A 20,463-nucleotide genomic window follows, 5' to 3' on the forward strand; every position below is an offset into this window, starting at 1 on the left:
GCTAGGCTAGGGCTAAATGCGGTATCCTTCCCTAATTTAGCAGTGTAAGACTAGAAAGAAAGCAGCTAGTTATCGCCACCCACCGCCAACTATCGGGCTGCTCTTTTATCAATGAATAGTGGAATTGACCGGAACATTATAATATCCCTACGGCTGAAAGGGCGATCATATGTGATGGGACTGAGATTCGCACCCTTAATTACGAGTGGAGCGCCGGAGCTACCTGGCCATACCAGACCGAAGTTGGTGTTTAATTAAAAATTAAAGTTTGTTTTGAATTTTTCGCAAAGTTACGCGAGAGCTATCTTCGATAGACGTCCCTAATTTTGCAGTGTGAGACTAGACGGAAAGTACCCAGACATTACCACCCATCGCCAACCCTTGGGCTATCTTTTACCAACGAACAGTAGGATTGAAAGTCTACTTGGAACGCGCCTACGGCTGAAAGGGTGAGCATGGTTGGTGTGACGGAGAGTCGAACCCGCGATCCTCAGATTACGAATCGAATGCCTTGACCACCTGGCCATGCCGGCCAAGTTGAAATTAAGTTTTACACAGTTATATTACTTGTAACGGAGAGAAAATAGATGTTTAGCGTATTCTCACTTTATAAACGTATACTCACAGTTATTAAGAAAATATGTGGATTTTTCTATATGGCTATTTTCCTATAGATACTAAAGAAGAAACTAAAAGTCCAAATATTTCTTTAACTGAAGTATTACTGTCAATAATTTTGTGTAAGTTATTGATCAAAGTGATAAGGACGTTTTCTTAGGGTCAGCTTTAACATCATAAAATTTTGTTAATAAAGCGCGTAAGATGTTGGAAACAGACACTGAGGAATACTGGTACAACTGGTAAAGAATAACACAAGGTACATCATTCTCACCAATATTTGAAATTAACGAGCGAACAGAAAATGAAAAATTTTCATAAGCCATTTATCCTAAAAACAAAACAACAACTAACTCTACATCCCTAATTCTACAGTTTTTCTTATTGTGTGTCCTTTACCCCGAAATTCCAAATAATATTTATATATATCTCATAATAATTTTAATTATCTTATCCAATTGTTTCCTTATGAAAGTTTATGGTTTGAATTATCTAATGAATATTTGAATTATATCTATTTCTTAGAATTGAACAACCTTTTTAATTCATTTCTCCACATCAGCAGCAAAAGAATAAAGTATCATACAATAAGATATCGAGCAGTATCATACAATAGGATATCTAGCAATATCATACAATAAGATATCGAGCAGTATCATACAATAGGATATCGAGCAGTATCATACAGTAGGATATCGAGCAATATCATACAATAAGATATCTAGCAATATCATACAATAAGATATAGAGCAGTATCACAATAGGATATCGAGCAATATCATACAATAAGATATAGAGCAGTATCACACAATAGGATATCGAGCAGTATCATACAGTAGGATATCGAGCAGTATCATACAATAGGATATCGAGCAGTATCATACAGTAGGATATCGAGCAGTATCATACAATAGGATATCGAGCAATATCATACAATAAGATATATATCAGTATCATACAATAGGATATCGAGCAGTATCATACAGTAGGATATCGAGCAGTATCATACAATAAGACATCGAGCGGTATCATACAATAGGATATCGAGCAGTATCATACAGTAGGATATCGAGCAGTATCATACAATAAGATATCGAGCAGTATCATACAATAGGATATCGAGCAATATCATACAATAAGATATCAAGCAGTGTCATAGAATAAGATATCGAGCAGTATCATACAATAAGATATCAAGCAGTGTCATACAATAAGATATCGAGCAGCATCATACAATAAGATATCGAGTAGTATCATACAATAAGATATCGAGCAATATCATACAATAATATATCGCTGTCTATATATCCAGTAACACAGTAAACTAAAACAATCATGATAGTACAAGGAACTGAAATTAGTTAGTTTATTTTGAAATTAGAATTTGGGTTAATTAAGGTGAGTGATTACTGGTTTAGTCTGAAAACAATTTTTGTGGAAACCTTATTAACGGTCGTGATACTATTAAATTAATACCTGTTGGTGATGATTGTTTGCCTTATTTATTGTATTACAACAAGCGAATTTATCATTATTACGAGACTTCTAATTTATTAGCAATCATATTATATAAATTATGATTAGGACTAAGAAGAAACTGTTGTTTTCAAACAGTGAAAGACGTCCTTTGTGGAAATGTTTGACTTCCATTCTCAGTAAATACGTGTAACTGGAGAAGAAGATAGACAGGTTATTGTTAACATATTATTACATATTGCTACAATATAACAAAACCATAACTTGATTACTGTTTTATTGTTTTATTATGTTAAGGATTTCGAGCAACAAAATAGTATTCCAAAGTATTTCACAAAAAGAAAACAAGTAACATAAATACATGGAGAATATATCAGTGTTCCCATAAATCTTCCACCGCTAAAAACTCGAGAATGTGTAACTCACTGATAATTGCTGTTTCCTTGCTGTTTGTTATATTCCTAATATGTATAGTGTATTGCATTATGGGCAAATATATAATTATCAAAGTTTATATAATTAATGATATTACGAACACTTCTCTCTACAATAATACAAGATAACTCTGACAAGAATATTCATCAGCGTTGTAATGTCAACAATAGTTACAGATCTTTATATTGTTGTCTTAGTTATTATGTTACAGATCTGATTTGTTCAGGCATGGAATGACCAGGTGGGTTAAGGCGTTAGACTCCTAATTTGAGGGTTGCGGGTTCGAATCCCTGTCGTATCAGACAAGTTCGCCCTTTCGCCCATGGAGGCGTTATAATGTGACGGTCAATCGGACTATTCGTTAGTAAAAGAGTAGCCCAAGAGTTGGCGGTGGGTGGTGATGACTAGCTGCCTTTTCTCTAGTCTTACAATACTAAAGTAGGGACGGCTAGCGCAGATAGCTCTCGTGTAGCTTTGCGCGAAATTCAAAAATAAACAAAACTGTTCTGTTCAACAAAAACAACAACGTGTCGAGCATGTCATAAAAATAACGTTCCAGAAAGGTGAACACGTTTCTTTAGGTTGAGAATAATATATATATTTATTACAGCGGAGGATATGCTTGAGGTCCGACAACATTGGCTTCTATTAATTAAACTACACTAACCTTACCCACTGAAGGATTGAGAACACATTGACCTTAGGATTGAGCTATCATAAAGAAATAAATATTCTATCAAACGAAGACTTTAATAATTAAATCGTACAAACTGTCAAGAGTTTCGCTACAGTAGTTTAGGAGGAATAACCTGACTGTTTAAACTTTCTTCAGTTGATATTATAAACAGAAGTTATCTGTTTGTTTTGTTTTCTGTGAACTCTGAGAATAAACAACACAGAAACCACGACGGTTTTTTATCATACATGTTCGGGTAGTTTCAAACAATATAACTCATAATTAATTCTCTGTTGTGGCACTTAAAAAGTACATGTTTTTTGTAAGTTCAACAAATTTATTATATATTCTAAGTATGTGCGTGTATGTAGTTAAACAATAACACTATGTAACACAAATTTTGTTTCTGGATAGTATGTGTTAGTTCTTAATTGCCTGTGTTGTAAAAAGTACAGAAAATGGCCATTATTCCCTTCAAACTTTACTTTTGTGACGTGGATAACGAAATTTAGAAATTAACCTATTTTCTATGTAAAAACGGGCAAATTTGCACATTTTCACTTACATAATGTCTGAATAAAACAACATATGAATGAAGATTTACATGTATTTATACTAAAATTAAACAAAAATGAACAAAGATGTTTAGAAGTGAAGAGTTTTTCGAAATTTGTGACTGTAATGTAAATCACGTATCAGCCCCCAAATATAGTCTCCCATCATGATTTCGTTATACGGTCCCAGGTCACAAAAGCAAAGTTTGAAGACAAAAATACGTCTTCTCTATTTACTTTAGGCATAATCAATTGGGAAATAACACTTTCTGCCCAGGAACATAAAAAAGTTTGTTACCCAGTGTAATTACAAGTGTCCGACTGCCAGCTACTAAAACATCACACGATGCCATGAAGCATTATTTTAAGTTTGTTTAATAAAAAATAAGATATCTTTAACATGGTAGTCCGGCATGGCCAGGTGGGTTAAGGCGTTCGACTCGTAACCTGAGGGTCGCGGGTTACTATCCCCATCGCATCAAACATGCTCGCCCTTTAAGCTGTGGGGGCGTTATAATGATACGGTTAATCCCACTATTCGTTGGTGAAAGAATAGCCCAAAATTTGGAAGGGGATGGTGATGTGTAGTTGCCTTCACTCTAGTCTTACACTGCTAAATTAGGGACGGCTAACGCAGATAGCCCTCGTGTAGCTTTGCGCGAAATTCAAAAACAAACAGAACTTTAACCTGCTATGAGTTTACATGAAGGCACTTAACTCGTTGTAACCGTGAGAATATACTTCTGTTTATTTCATTGATGTCATATTAATGTACAAATATTAAGGAAAATATCCATACTAAATAAATATAAGTGTATAGATTTTACTAAATTCGTATTAACTAAGATGTCGGCCTGACATGACCAGGTGATTAGGCCGCTCGACTTACAATATGAGGGTCGCAGGTTCGAATCTCTGTCACAGCGAATATGCTCGCTCTTTAACCCGTGGAAAAACATTATTATGATACGGTCAATCCTACAATTCTTTGGTAAAGAAGTAGCCCAAGAGTTGGCGGTGGATGGTGATGACTTTGCTAAATTAAGGACGGCTATCGCACATAGACCTCGTGCAGCTTTACGTAAAATTGAAAACAAGCAAATAAAACGAACATGTCTTCAAGGACAAACGTAAAGTCCAAATGTTAGTTTTTAGGTTTTATATCTTATCTTTCCCCCACGGAACCTTATTATGTCTATAAGTTAAAATAATGTGATTTTTCGAGAGCTACACTGAAGGATATCAGTATAACTAAGTTCATCATAGAGTATTATAAACTAAAACCGAGATGAGAAAAAAATTCAATACATGTGTACGCTTTCGCGTTTGTTTTTCTGTTAAACGCAAAGTTACACATTAGACTGACTGTGCTTTATCAACCACGGGCATTGAAATCCATTTTTAGCGTTATAATTCTTCAGATTTGCCGCTGTACCACTGGAGGACTTATGCATAAGTAAAACAAACATGAACCACATGGAGGTTTCGCTGGTTTTCGTTTTCTTCGCATCAGTATCAATCACCTTTTGACAGAATTGAAATAAGTTCAACTTAAACTCTGTTGATCTTAGGAAAACCTGACATGAAATAAAACATCGTATTCTCAATTATTCATCAAAAAATTATTCTATTTGTTACAATAACTTTCGAAAAAATAAATTAAAATACTTTAAAATTAACTTTGTTTTTTTCTGCTAAAAGACGAAAATTGGCTGTTGTTACAAACGAAAAGCTTTGTTAAAACGTTTCGTTTAGATAATGTTACGTACAAGACAGCACGAGTTTCATTACCCTGATATTAATAACTATTCTTATTTTCTATGAATGATATTCTGAGAACTTATATTCTGAAGTAATATTACGTTTATAGAAAAATAATTAATTACTTCCTTATTACGTTTACGCAATTTTTCACTTTTAATAATGTTCATCTTTGTCTGGAATCATTAACGAATCTCGTACACTTCTCAAACAGAACTACATACAGGAAGTTATTGTTACATCATTATAATAGTAACAAAAATAACAGTAAGTGTAAGACTGTACTTCACTAAAAATAAAGCACTATTAATTTGACTAGTCCTACTTTCAATACCTCAGTTAATATTGTCAATATTTTATATCATTTTTGTTTTATAGCTATATCAAGAATTTGAAAAATAAAACAGACAGTACCTTTGTTAATGTAACGAGAAGAACGTTTGTGTCTTTGGTCAGTTTTAAAGGACATGTGAGTCACTGTGTTAAAGAACACACGTTTGGACTACTGATAAATTTAGGCTTGTGTGAAAACGCTTGGTTTCCATCAAGTCAGTATAAATAGGTTTTTTTGTGGTCCATTTCTCATCTGCCTCTGATTCAAAATTTCACCATCTCAACCATGGTTTCTCAATACGTAAGGTGAATCTATGTTATACATACTGCATTTCTATTGCTTGGTTTCTAGTTTAAAATAAAACATTGGTTTATATTACTTGTTGGATACAACAAACTAATTCCAATTATATCACCTCACAGACCCTTTTGATTCAGTTTAAGTCCATATCTTGAGTATCTACTAATACTGTTTACTTTGTCTTCAGGTGTTTGTTGTGTTTTCTCTCTGTCTTCTGGTATTGACAGTTTGGGCTGATGAAAGTAAAGAAACTGTAGAAACGAGGGATGAAGCTAAAGGATATGGTGGATATAGAGGTGGAGGATTCGGCTTAGGAAGATATGGTGGAGAAGTTGGGAGAAAGTGTATGATGGTAGATTAGGAAGTGGAGTGAAAACATTTCATATTTTTCCAGATAGTGTCGTTTCTATTCGTGTGGTAGAAATCAGTGGTAATGGTAAATTAGTGGTCTCGGTGAAAACAGTGGATTTAGTCGTTGTTGTAGATTCATTGGACTCAGTATTAGGTGAACTAGGTGGTTATAGTGGATTTGATCGATTCGGTATTTATGGTGGATAACATAGTCTTGGTAGTTATGGTGAATATGGCGTTACAATTGTAGAATACACTATAGAAAATGATAAAGAACTGTAATTATAACGACTACGATAAAAGTGGATCTTATTACTACCTAAATATTGTGTTCACCTAATACACTAATGTAGATCTTATTACTACCTAAATAATGTGTTCACCTAATAGACTAATGTAGATCTTATTACTACCTAAATAATGTGTTCACCTAATAGACTAATGTAGATCTTATTACTACCTAAATATTGTGTTCACCTAATAGACTAATGTAGATCTTATTACTACCTAAATAATGTGTTCACCTAATAGACTAATGTAGATCTTATTACTACCTAAATAATGTGTTCACCTAATAGACTAATGTAGATCTTATTACTACCTAAATAATGTGTTCACCTAATAGACTAATGTGGATCTTATTACTACCTAAATAATATGTTCACCTAATAGACTAATGTAGATCTTATTACTACCTAAATAATGTGTTCACCTAATAGACTAATGTGGATCTTATTACTACCTAAATAATGTGTTCACCTAATAGACAAATGTAGATCTTATTACTACCTAAATAATGTGTTCACCTAATAGACTAATGTAGATCTTATTACTACCTAAATAATGTGTTCACCTAATAGACTAATTACAACAACTGACACATCTTGAATGTGTTCACCTAATAGACTAATTACAACAACTGACACATCTTGAATGTGTTCACCTAATAGACTAATTACAACAACTGACACATCTTGAATGTATTTACCTAATAGACTAATTACAACAACTGACACATCTTGAATGTGTTCACCTAATAGACTAATTACAACAACTGACACATCTTGAATGTATTTGTTTCATTGTTATTTAGTTCATCTATGTCTGTTAACATCATTCATACGAAAGTTTTATTATCTGAAAATTATATTGATATTACTTGATGTATTTACTATTATTATTATTCAGCGAATTATTATTTTTGAGCAAATTGTATCTAGGCTCAATTTTCGAAGTTCTACTTGTGAAACAGGAAAATAAATATTTTGAAATTCAAAATTACAAGAGTAATAAATTATAAAATACCGTATATAATGAACCAACTCCACAGGAGTTATGGAATATAAATGACTAGATGTTTCGTGAACAACACTGACTCTACAAGTGTGAATTGTTTATATTTTATATTATCTCGGTAACTGATCCTTTATTCGATTTGTTGTAACACAAATATCATAATTTAAAGTTTGTAGAATTAGTTGAAAGGTAGCTTTAGATAGTCCAGTTAAAGTTTGTCAACGAATAATGTTGTCTTTCTCTTTTAATTTAAATCCTTTTAATATTTTCATGGATAAGAATAATAAGTTATTTGTCTATTTCTTTTAATTTTTCATGGATAAGAATAATAAGTTATTTGTCTAACTCTCTCAATTATTCATGGATAAGAATAATAAGTTATTTGTCTATTTCTTTTAATTTTTCATGTATAAGAAGAATAAGTTGTTTGTTTATTTCTTTTAATATTTCATGCATAAGAAGAATAAGTTGTTTGTCTATTTCTTTTAATTTTTCATGGATAAGAAGAATAAGTTATTTGTCTATTTCTTTTAATTTTTCATGTATAAGAAGAATAAGTTGTTTGTCTATTTCTTTTAATTTTTCATGTATAAGAAGAATAAGTTGTTTGTTTATTTCTTTTAATTTTTCATGGATAAGAAGAATAAGTTGTTTGTCTATTTTTTTAGTTAAAATTCTCTCAATTTTTGCATTGATAAGAAGAATAAGTTATTTTCGTTTTGGTAACACACAGTATGTGCATATTAATAAACAATAAGCGTATTAAAATAAGTTAATTAGATTAATTTTAATATTAATCCTGTTTGAATACATTGTCATTCAGTGAACAATCATTTTGTCTAATAACCGACTGTTTTTTTTATTCTTCAATTGCATGTATATTTAATAACTCCTGTGAAGTTTGTTCATTATCTATGGTATTTTATAATATATTATTCTTGTAATTTTGAATTTTAAAATATTTATTTTCTAATGTTCTAGTATTGTACATACAATTGTTCAGTACTTTACGATTTTAATTATAATAGGAATTCGAAATTATCATGCATTTATAAAGTGCATTTATATCAAATAACAAATTCTTAAACTTTCCTTCATTAATGAAATTTTTATACGAAGTTCGGTATTCCTGTTTAAGATTCTTATCTTAAACATCCTTTGTTTGAAATATCCTTATTCTTTTTAAATGAATGTTACTTGTTCAACCAGGTATTTTTAATCTAAAATGTACAAGTGATTCTGCTAAATTTATATAAATTAGTTTTTTCTATCAATTGGTAAAATATTTTATATCTTTCATAATATTGATGTAATTGGTTTTAATTTATTGAAACTCACAGCTATATCTTTAGACGAACTAAAATCATTATCTCTAACTAGCCCTAGTTATGTCGTAGAATTAAAATTTTCTACATGCACACATTTTCAATAATAATGCTGTTTATTGTTTACCAATAAATGTTTATATCTATTATTACATCTTTCATCATAAATCTGTTAAACATACATGCTAATAACATTTGTATATTGCGAGTGAATGATCAGGGTTTTTATCAGTATTCCTATGTATTTCGTTTGTATTAAACTCTTCAAACCTATATTTACAACATCATTAACATATAAGTTAAACAATAGTTGACCCAAAATAAAGTCTTGTGAAACAATATATTTTATAATCATTAACCAATAATTATTTCTCCAATTCTTGTTATTTCTATTATTCAAACAATTCATGAACCAGTTAAGTAGCTTTTTCTTATACCCATCACACGGAGCTTTTACTAAATTAAGGGCCCGGCATGGCCAAGCGTGTTAAGGCGTTCGACTCGTAATATGAGGGTCGCGAGTTCGAATCCCTGTCGCACCAAACATACTCGCCCTTACAGCCGTGGAGGCGTTATAATGTGACGGTCAATCCCACTATTCGTTGGTAAAATAGTAGCCCAACAGTTGGCGGTGGGTGGTGATGACTAGCTTCCTTCCCTCTAGTCTTACACTGCTAAATTAGGAACGGCTAGCGCAGATAGCCCTCGAGTAGCTTTGCGCAAAATTCAGAAAACAAACAAACAAACATGCTAAATTAAATTATAAAATACTACTGAATAAATGTTATCCACCTTTCTATTATTTTTTTTTAAATCACAGGCAAAATGGAAATTGATCTACAACAATTGAAATATTTTCCTGACTTGTAAATAGGTTTCATTTGATATTTTAAGTCTGTCAGTTATTTCCCTTCTTCATAAATGAAATTTAATAGCCATGTTCTAACCTTTGCTAATACATTAATACATTGGTTCTAGGCATCTTAAGTGCATAATATCGATTCCTAGTCCTATGATTAATATCTTTAAATTTATTTTATTAATAACGTTTTTCCGTGAGATTATAATCTGAAAATATTTTTCTATTAATGTCGTAATTATTATTCTTTTCATTATTATAATTATTTTATGGTACTTACTTTATTTATTAGGTCTCTATTAAAATTATTTGCTAAATCTGTATTACTTATAATTGTTGTTGTTTTGAATTAAGTACAATGCAACACAATGGGCTATCTATGCTCTGCCCATCACGGGTATCAAAACCCGGATTTTAGCGTGTAAGTCCGTAGACATACCGCTGAGCCACTGGGGGGCATACTTATAATTAGACTGAGAAAAATTTGCTTAAATTTATTCAGCTGATTAATTAAAAATACGATTATTTACAAACTCATAAATGCATTCTGAGTTTGTTTCATTTGGTTCTGAATATCAGAAAACTTTGCCTTATAGTAATTCGTTTTTAACTTTCTTATAAAACACACTACAGGAGATCTCTATAAACTACCACATTCCTTTCATTCTTCTAATATTTATACCATAATTTATCCTTTTCTATTATTAACTCTAAAATATCAGAATCTATCTAAAGTTTCTGCTGTGTATTTTTATTTCTTATTTTAATCTCAAATGTATTTTTAATTACATTTCATTTGACAAGCAAAACAATTTTATATTTTTTGCAGGATTTTTTAATCTTAAAATCTTTTCCCTATTTATATGATTAACTTGTTGGGTTAAAATTAAGCGCAAAGCTACATTGTTACGGGCTACTTGTGTTCAGCCCACCACGAGTATTGAAACCCGGTTTTAGCAGGTTGAGTCGAAAGACATTCGCTGTGCCACTGGGCATCTGTATAGTTTATAACACTAGTGTCACGTGGTTGGTAATAAATAAAGAATGGTGATCTGTATGGGAAATTGTTAGAACGACGATGAAGAATAAATATCTTAGTGTTGAATACTTAGCAATACTTAGCTGGTAAAACAATGAAGAATAGAGATCTGGGTGTCATGTTGCTGGTAAGACAATGAAGAATAGAGATCTGGGTGTCATGTTTCTGGTAAGACAATGAAGAATAGAGATCTGGGTGTCATGTTGCTGGTAAGACAATGAAGTATAGAGATCTGGGTGTCATGTTGCTGGTAAGACAATGAAGTATAGAGATCTGGGTGTCATGTTGCTGGTAAGACAATGAAGTATAGAGATCTGGGTGTCATGTTGCTGGTAAGACAATGAAGTATAGAGATCTGGGTGTCATGTTGCTGGTAAGACAATGAAGAATAGAGATCTGGGTGTCATGTTGCTGGTAAGACAATGAAGAATAGAGATCTGGGTGTCATGTTGCTGGTAAAACAATGAAGAATAGAGATCTGGGTGTCATGTTGCTGGTAAGACAATGAAGTATAGAGATCTGGGTGTCATGTTGCTGGTAAGACAATGAAGAATAGAGAACTGGGTGTCCTGTTGCTGGTAAGACAATGAAGAATAGAGATCTGGGTGTCATGTTGCTGGTAAGACAATGAAGAATAGAGATCTGGGTGTCATGTTGCTGGTAAGACAATGAAGAATAGAGATCTGGGTGTCATGTTGCTGGTAAGACAATGAAGTACAGAGATCTGGGTGTCATGTTGCTGGTAAGACAATGAAGAATAGAGATCTGGGTGTCATGTTGCTGGTAAGACAATGAAGAATAGAGATCTGGGTGTCATGTTGCTGGTAAGACAATGAAGTATAGAGATCTGGGTGTCATGTTGCTGGTAAGACAATGAAGTATAGAGATCTGGGTGTCATGTTGCTGGTAAGACAATGAAGTATAGAGATCTGGGTGTCATGTTGCTGGTAAGACAATGAAGTATAGAGATCTGGGTGTCATGTTGCTGGTAAGACAATGAAGTATAGAGATCTGGGTGTCATGTTGCTGGTAAGACAATGAAGAATAGAGATCTGGGTGTCATGCTGCTGATAAGACAATGAAGAATAGAGATCGGGATGTAGAGTTTGTGGTAAAAGAATGAAGAATATTGAACTAGATTTAAATAATCAGTAAAAAGATGAAGAATATAGATTTGGATATCAAATAGTTAGCAACACGATGAAGAACAGAAAACTGGATGCCACGTACTAGGTGAAACAATGTTTTTGTCGTATTTTAACTGTCTTAAAAATACTTTTTAAATTAACCAAAATCATTCTATGATCAGATATGTTTACCTTGATCAGATACCTTTTTGGATTTGTACCTGTAAATTATGTATACACAGAATCTAACCAAGATTTAACCAATGTTCTATGTCAACGTTCTGATCTTCTGTTAACCTATATATATTGTTGAAATCCATTACAATATAATAAGTCATCGATTACATTACTATTATCATTATCTTCCTTAAATATTGAGATATATATCAACAAGATATGCAGTTTTGTAATTCATTTAGAAATTTTTCTAAGTTTAAAATATAAAAATTAGAATTGAAATTTGGAGGTCTACAAACTGGAAGTAATGAAACTTTATGATTATTTACTTAAACAGGCTTACAAGCACTAACTGGCACCTTAAGCAATGAGAAATTAAGTTAATCTATATATAATCAGTGAACTTTGATCAGTAATCTAATCCGATTTTTTATAAAGAAGTAATTACTGGCAACTCAGCTGTTAAGTATATTATTGTTATATTGTACTATTATAAAACGTGAAATAAAATTGTAATAGTTAATGTTGATTAAACATATTTTAAGTAAAACTTAAGACTTAAAGTTCGCTTTTCAAATATGTGACAACTCGTGTTTACCTAAACTCTGAATGACCACGCGGATGGTTTAAAAACGTTTCAACAATTTATTACCAAACATAAATTCCTATGTTTTTCCACTTAGATTGTTTTGATTAAAATATACACGTATAACGAATTATGTATTTGAAATAAAAATTGTATTTATTTTTATAAGTGAAACGTAGACCAATATGGCTTATAATAGGCCATAGACATACAGAATTGGATAACAGCCCATAGAAGCGACTAATCCCTATCAATACTGCTTGGAAAATTTGTTTCAGAGATCACCATTGTTTTGATGAAAGTGTCTATTACAATAAATGAGAAAAGAAAAATCGAGTAATAATAGAAGAAACTTGGTTTTAATTCACCCCGTACATTTTCAGGAAACGTTTCGTTTTACCCCGCACATCTTCAGGAAACGTTACGTTTTACCCTACACAACTTTAGGAAACGCGAGTCGAGTGCCCAAATCAACATCCCCTCAAAATGACGTAAAACAAGATTCAAACTTATGAGCTTCGATGAAAATCTAAGGCATAAAAGAATTAAAATTATGCTATAAAAATTGCTCAATTTCTCCTGATGTTACTACCGTATTTTAAATTTTATAAACCCAAGAAAACAAAAACTAACCTAACAACATCGGAACGAACAGTGGAAATTACAATACACTTTAAAATACTGTATTTAAAACTTTATTACAAAATAACCGTTTGACAACTACCTCTGATCCCTAATGAAGTTGGCCCGGCATGACTAGGTGGTTAAGGCATTCGACTTGTAATCTGAGAGTGTCGGTTTCGAATCCCCGTCACACCAAATATGCTCGCCCTTCCAGCCGTGAAGGCATTATAATAAGAGTGTCAATCCCACTGTTCGTTGGTAAAATAGTAGCCCAAGAGTTGGCGGTGGGTGATGATGACTAACTGCCTTCCCTCTAGTCTTACACTGCTAAATTAAGGACGGCTAGCACAGATAGCCCTCGAGTAGCTTTACGCGAAATTTAAAACAAACAAATCAAACCCTGATAAATTTATTTAGCACATTGCTAGTTAATTAACATTAGCCCCTAGAAATGCAGTCGGAAGTCTAAAAGCTTATAAAGCTAAAAACTGGACTTCAATATTCGTTGTGGATAACACAGATAGTCCATCATGTGGCTCAGGGCTTAACAACGAAGAAAATCCAAATGTGACCAACATTCTAGACCCAGTTGTGAAGAAAGTAGTGCTGTAGAGTGTTTTATTTTTATGTTTTTGAACCTTAATTGGCTTGGAAGGGTTTCAATTTGAGATTAATCTGTCGATTCAAACATATTCTATATTTAATGAAACGCTGCAGGCGGGGTTTATTTCCCAAATTAAAATAAAGTTCTTCGTGACTTGTTTCAAACGAGTTTGTTGTCACTAATAAACTTTCCTGCATTTCATTTTCGTGGTGGAAGAGCACAAAAATGTTCGTATTCCAACGAACAACAACAAAGATACACGAACTGTGCATAATGAACCTTTGTTTAGAAAACACACACCAATAAATTTTTTGTGCTATATTGTTTTCTAGAATGTTCTGTATTAAAAAAATGAAAACTGTATAGAGTACAGAATGACTAAAACTGATGTAAGCTGTGTGTTCCGATGGACAAAAAATGTTACAGTAAAGTTAAGAATAACAAACACTTAAGTACTGAAAACTGGATCTATTATTACTTTTTCAGCTGTTTAGTTGAGAAACATGAAGTAGAAATTAGGGATGATATATTTAGTAAACATTTAAATAATCGAGTTTGTATTAACAAAGTACTTGGGTTCTCACTTCTATAAACACAACTTATTTTAAAACCTAAAAAAAACATACATTGTGATAGTTTTATCATCATAGATAACGTAGTGTTTGTCTGTTTGTTTTTACTCTCTCTAAATGATTAGTATAATTTACTTGGAAAATACTTCTTAAGGAGTATCGAAGGAAACAGGTTATTTATGTGTACAAGACGTCAATAATTTTTTTTCAGTATATTCTATTAACTATTTCTATTCGGTTCTTAAAAATGTGTCTTATAACTGGGTAATGCTATTCTCTTTTTTTTCTCAAGGTAATTTACGTCAGGTGTATTTCAGGAGTCTATCTTTAGAGCTGATGCTACGTGACATCTGAATTTTGTATATTTCGTTATTAGGTTTCACTTGCCTGACAAGAACAACAAACGTGATCGTGTTTAAATAATTCGTTTGTACGGAATATCATATCGTTCCGGATCTTTTTATGTATCTTATTCTTTGATAAAAGGTCAGTTATCGTTTTAAGACGCATGCGTGGACAACTCACAAATTTGGTCTTTTGTGGAAACGCTCGACTTCCTCTAACTCAGTATAAATAGATCTTCTTGTGGTCCATTCCTCATTCACTTCTGATAAAACATTTCAACATCTCAGCCATGGTTGCCCAAAAGGTAAATTAAATCTATGTTATACATACTGTATCTCTGTTGTTTAACCTAAAACTTAGTAGTAAGTTAGAATAGTGTCTTAGGGAATATATAAATATTTGATCACTGTTTAATTGCATCTTAGTTATGTTATGTAAATAAGTCAAGCATGATTATTGAAGATATAGGAGATTTAGTTTGAATACATGTAAAGTTATCATTGTTCCATTGAATAGGAGATTTTGTTTGAATAATGTAAAGTTATCATTGTTCCATTCAATAGGAGATTTAGTTTGAATAATGTAAAGTTATCATTGTTCCATTCAATAGGAGATTCAGTTTGAATAATGTAAAGTTATCATTGTTCCATTCAATAGGAGATTTTGTTTGAATAATGTAAAGTTATCATTGTTCCATTCAATAGGAGATTTAGTTTGAATACTGTAAAGTTATCATTGTTCCATTCAATAGGAGATTTAGTTTGAATAATGTAAAGTTATCATTGTTCCATTCAATAGGAGATTCAGTTTGAATAATGTAAAGTTATCATTGTTCCATTCAATAGGAGATTTTGTTTGAATAATGTAAAGTTATCATTGTTCCATTGAATAGAGATTTTGTTTGAATAATGTAAAGTTATCATTGTTCCATTCAATAGGAGATTTAGTTTGAATAATGTAAAGTTATCATTGTTCCATTCAATAGGAGATTCAGTTTGAATAATGTAAAGTTATCATTGTTCCATTCAATAGGAGATTTTGTTTGAATAATGTAAAGTTATCATTGTTCCATTCAATAGGAGATTTAGTTTGAATAATGTAAAGTTATCATTGTTCCATTCAATAGGAGATTCAGTTTGAATAATGTAAAGTTATCATTGTTCCATTCAATAGGAGATTTTGTTTGAATAATGTAAAGTTATCATTGTTCCATTGAATAGGAGATTTTGTTTGAATAATGTAAAGTTATCATTGTTCCATTCAATAGGAGATTTAGTTTGAATAATGTAAAGTTATCATTGTTCCATTCAATAGGAGATTCAGTTTGAATAATGTAAAGTTATCATTGTTCCATTCGATAGGAGATTTAGTTTGAATAATGTAAAGTTATCATTGTTCCATTCGATAGGAGATTCAGTTTGAATAATGTAAAGTTATCATTGTTCCATTCAATAGGAGATTCAGTTTGAATAATGTAAAGTTATCATTGTTCCATTCAATAGGAGATTTAGTTTGAATAATGTAAAGTTATCATTGTTCCATTCAATAGGAGATTTAGTTTGAATAATGTAAAGTTATCATTGTTCCATTCAATAGGGGATTCAGTTTGAATAATGTAAAGTTATCATTGTTCCATTCAATAGGAGATTTAGTTTGAATAATGTAAAGTTATCATTGTTCCATTCAATAGGAGAGTTAGTTTGAATAATGTAAAGTTATCATTGTTCCATTCAATAGGAGATTTAGTTTGAATAATGTAAAGTTATCATTGTTCCATTCAATAGGGGATTCAGTTTGAATAATGTAAAGTTATCATTGTTCCATTCAATAGAGATTTAGTTTGAATAATGTAAAGTTATCATTGTTCCATTCAATAGGAGAGTTAGTTTGAATAATGTAAAGTTATCATTGTTCCATTCAATAGGAGATTCAGTTTGAATAATGTAAAGTTATCATTGTTCCATTCAATAGGAGATTCAGTTTGAATAATGTAAAGTTATCATTGTTCCATTCAATAGGAGATTCAGTTTGAATAATGTAAAGTTATCATTGTTCCATTCAATAGGAGATTCAGTTTGAATAATGTAAAGTTATCATTGTTCCATTCAACGTTAGTTTCGTACTTTTTTGGCAGGAATTCTTTTCACAGAGATATTGTGTATGTTAATGTATTATTTCTTATCGGTGTATCCTGGAATATCACTTAATACTCCGTATCTTGTCTTCAGATCTTCGCTCTATTTTCTCTCAGTCTTCTCATGTTGACAGTTTGGGCGGAAGAGAATAATCAGGCAGCAGAGACGGAAGATCTGAAAGCTGAAGCTACAGGTTATGGTGGATATGGTGGAGGTGGAATCGGATTGGGCGGATATGGAGGTGGTGGAATCGGTTTGGGCGGATATGGAGGTGGTGGAATCGGTTTGGGCGGATATGGTGGTGGTGGAATCGGTTTGGGCGGATATGGTGGAGGTTTTGGAGGAGGATATGGTGGAGGTTTTGGAGGCGGATATGGCGTTGGAACATTTCTTGCTATTCCAATTAGCGTCGCTCACGCTCGTGTAGTAGGAGTCGGTGGTTATGGTGGATTTGGCGGAGTTGGTGGAGCTGGTGGACTTGGTGGATTTGGTGGAGTTGGTGGCCTTGGTGGATTTGGCGGAGTTGGTGGACTTGGTGGATTTGGCGGAGTTGGTGGACTTGGTGGATTTGGCGGAGTTGGTGGACTTGGCGGAGTTAGAGGTTATGGTGGTAGGAAACATCATAAAGGATGGCATTAACCACACTGAAGTAGGGAGAGTTAGAGTGTTCTATTTCAAATTAAGACATTTTCGTTTAAAAAAATAATACTTACAGGTTATACATTCTTAACGTTCTGCAATAACTGATATACTTTGACACTTTTGTTTAAATGTAAGATACAACATAAGTTTTAACCTCAGGTTTTCATTAGAAATATTTCAAGTATGAATAGAAATACTTAAGATGTGTGGCTCTTGGAATCATCTATATAAGTATAACAAAAAATGTGTTTTTGTTTTACAGATGATATTTAGAAACAGATGACGTATTCTGGTAAGAGTTATGGACAGTATGTGCACTGTCTAATTATTTCTCTTTACTTGACAAGATCGAGGCAGTGGAATCCGATTTGTTACGTCTTATTTCAAACGCTCCATTTTTGTTTGCACTTAATGAATTCTAATAAACATTGGATTTGTTCATAGTTTATATTTATAGTTTATATTTCATACGAAAACGAATTAAATAAATTGAATTTTGCTACTGGAAATAATGTTCATTATTACGACTGTCTATCTTTGAGTTCTGTTTTATAAACAGATAATCGTATAAGCAAATAACTCTAACAAAACTGACTAAATTAATTTGTGTTTCAGACCATTATCATGGTTCACTTCGAAATGATAGAAGACAGAAGGACCGGAAACAATATTCACTCACTGTTAAATCCAAACATAACTAAATACAACTTACACTGTTTTGTTGATTCCACCAGTTAATGGTGGGAAAACACGTAATATAAAACAATATATAAATTATAACCTTGTAGCAATTTTATATGTTGAAATAACAGAATTATTAGTAATAAAATGACCAGTGTATTACGAAATTATAAAATCAACAAAAGGTGTTAACCGAAACTAAAAATGCGCTTCAGTAGGTTAAAATATTTGTAAGATTGTAGTAACAAGGAAAGGAATATTCATTACACGTAGAATATGTCAAACAGCCGAGTATTTCTTAAACCTAATAAATATGTTGAAATCCAGCAATAATATCCACCTTAAAAACAATAAAAATACGAATTTTGCAGGTGTCACTCAGACAGTAAAAAGCAACCAGTATTTATTAACAAATAAGTATTTAGTTAAGTTCTTTAATATTAGAAAAAACAGCTCATTTTAACACTTTTGGATGTAAGCGTTAATTATACTGTTAGTCAATGTTTATCTGTAAATACAGTGTTATATCACTCAACCGTAACAGAGATTTCGTTAGAGACATTGAAAGTAGGATGTTATCAATACAGTCGTGCATGACAGTAGTGGGTCAGTACTTTAAATCATGTCAACGTTATGTAAAACATGATTAATACTGTTAACATGACAGTAGTGAGTCAGCACTTTAAATCTTGTCAACTTTATGTAAAACATGATTAATACTGTTAACATGACAGTAGTTGGTCAGCACTTTAAATCATGTCAACTCTATGTAAAACATGATTAATACTGTTAACATGACAGTAGTTGGTCGGCACTTTAAATCATGTCAACTCTATGTAAAACATGATTAATACTGTTAACATGACAGTAGTGGGTCAGCACTTTAAATCATGTCAACTTTATGTAAAACATGATTAATACTGTTAACATGACAGTAGTTGGTCAGCACTTTAAATCATGTCAACTTTATGTAAAACATGATTAATACTGTTAACTATGTCAATTACGTAGACAACTAGGTAATTCTGTTCCAATTATTTTATAAATTGATACTAGTTTTGTAATTTTTGTTAAGGAAGATCCAAATACATTGGTTAAATGACATGAGAGAGGTGGTACACAAATATAAAAAACTAGGGTCTATTCTTCATCAGTAAGGCGAGTGTTCTGTACATTGGAATTTATGTTGTTCACCGACCTGTTCAACAGACACCACAAACAGTTTAATAAATAAGCTTTTCAAGTGGCTACACAGGAAGATAAAAGAAAACAAAACATTTATTTGTTATTATATGCAAAAATTGAACGAGTAATCGTTGAACAATTATATTTAAAAACATAACCGTTTAGATACACAAGTCAAATCAGCTGAAATACCATTGGTGGTTAATTTTATGGGAAACTAGGACATGCGTTTCTTTATTTATTACTAGGGCTTCCTTGAAGTTGTGAGAACGTAAATGTTTCTAATCGTCTCATTTCCTATCATTCATTTCAAATAATTTATAAGGAAATCATCTGATATTGAGTGTTTTTCATAGTTATCAGTTGATACTGAGTATTACTCATATGGTCAGTTGATACTGAGTGTTATTCATATTTATCAGTTGATACTAAGTATTACTCATATGGTCAGTTGATACTGAGTGTTATTCATATTTATCAGTTGATACTGAGTATTGTTCATATTTATCAGTTGATACTGAATGTTCTTTATATTTATCAGTTGATACTGAATGTTGTCCATATTTATCAGTTGATACTGAGTGTTGTTCATATTTATCAGTTGATACTGAATGTTCTTTATATTTATCAGTTGATACTGAATGTTGTCCATATTTATCAGTTGATACTGAATGTTGTCCATATTTATCAGTTGATACTGAATGTTGTTCATATTTATCAGTTGATATTGAATGCTGTTTATATTTATTGCCTTTATCGAA

The 20,463-nt window shown here is 31.9% G+C and overlaps 1 protein-coding gene across 1 annotated transcript; it reads left to right on the forward strand.

Moving 5' to 3' along the window:
* The first annotated feature begins 822 nt into the window (after positions 1–822).
* LOC143250367 (uncharacterized) lies at positions 823–17,833 on the forward strand. Its single transcript, XM_076500812.1, has 4 exons — positions 823–860; positions 5,899–5,989; positions 6,342–6,506; positions 17,288–17,833. Exons 1-4 carry the CDS (start codon positions 823–825, stop codon positions 17,831–17,833), a joined length of 840 nt encoding a protein of 279 aa, XP_076356927.1.
* Positions 17,834–20,463: the final 2,630 nt, after the last annotated feature.

The sequence above is a fragment of the Tachypleus tridentatus genome, chromosome 5 (genome assembly GCF_004210375.1).
Source record: "Tachypleus tridentatus isolate NWPU-2018 chromosome 5, ASM421037v1, whole genome shotgun sequence".
NCBI classification, from domain to species: domain Eukaryota; kingdom Metazoa; phylum Arthropoda; class Merostomata; order Xiphosura; family Limulidae; genus Tachypleus; species Tachypleus tridentatus.

What these genes read in the sequence shown, in the direction of transcription:
- LOC143250367 (XM_076500812.1), top strand. Translation starts at nt 823, where the DNA reads ATGTTGGAAACAGACACTGAGGAATACTGGTACAACTG. An exon ending in GAGGAATACTGGTACAACTG is followed by an intron (nt 861 to 5,898) that starts GTAAAGAATAAC and finishes TTTGTTTTATAG; the next exon opens with CTATATCAAGAATTTGAAAA. An exon ending in TTGGGAGAAAGTGTATGATG is followed by an intron (nt 6,507 to 17,287) that starts GTAGATTAGGAA and finishes TCTTGTCTTCAG; the next exon opens with ATCTTCGCTCTATTTTCTCT.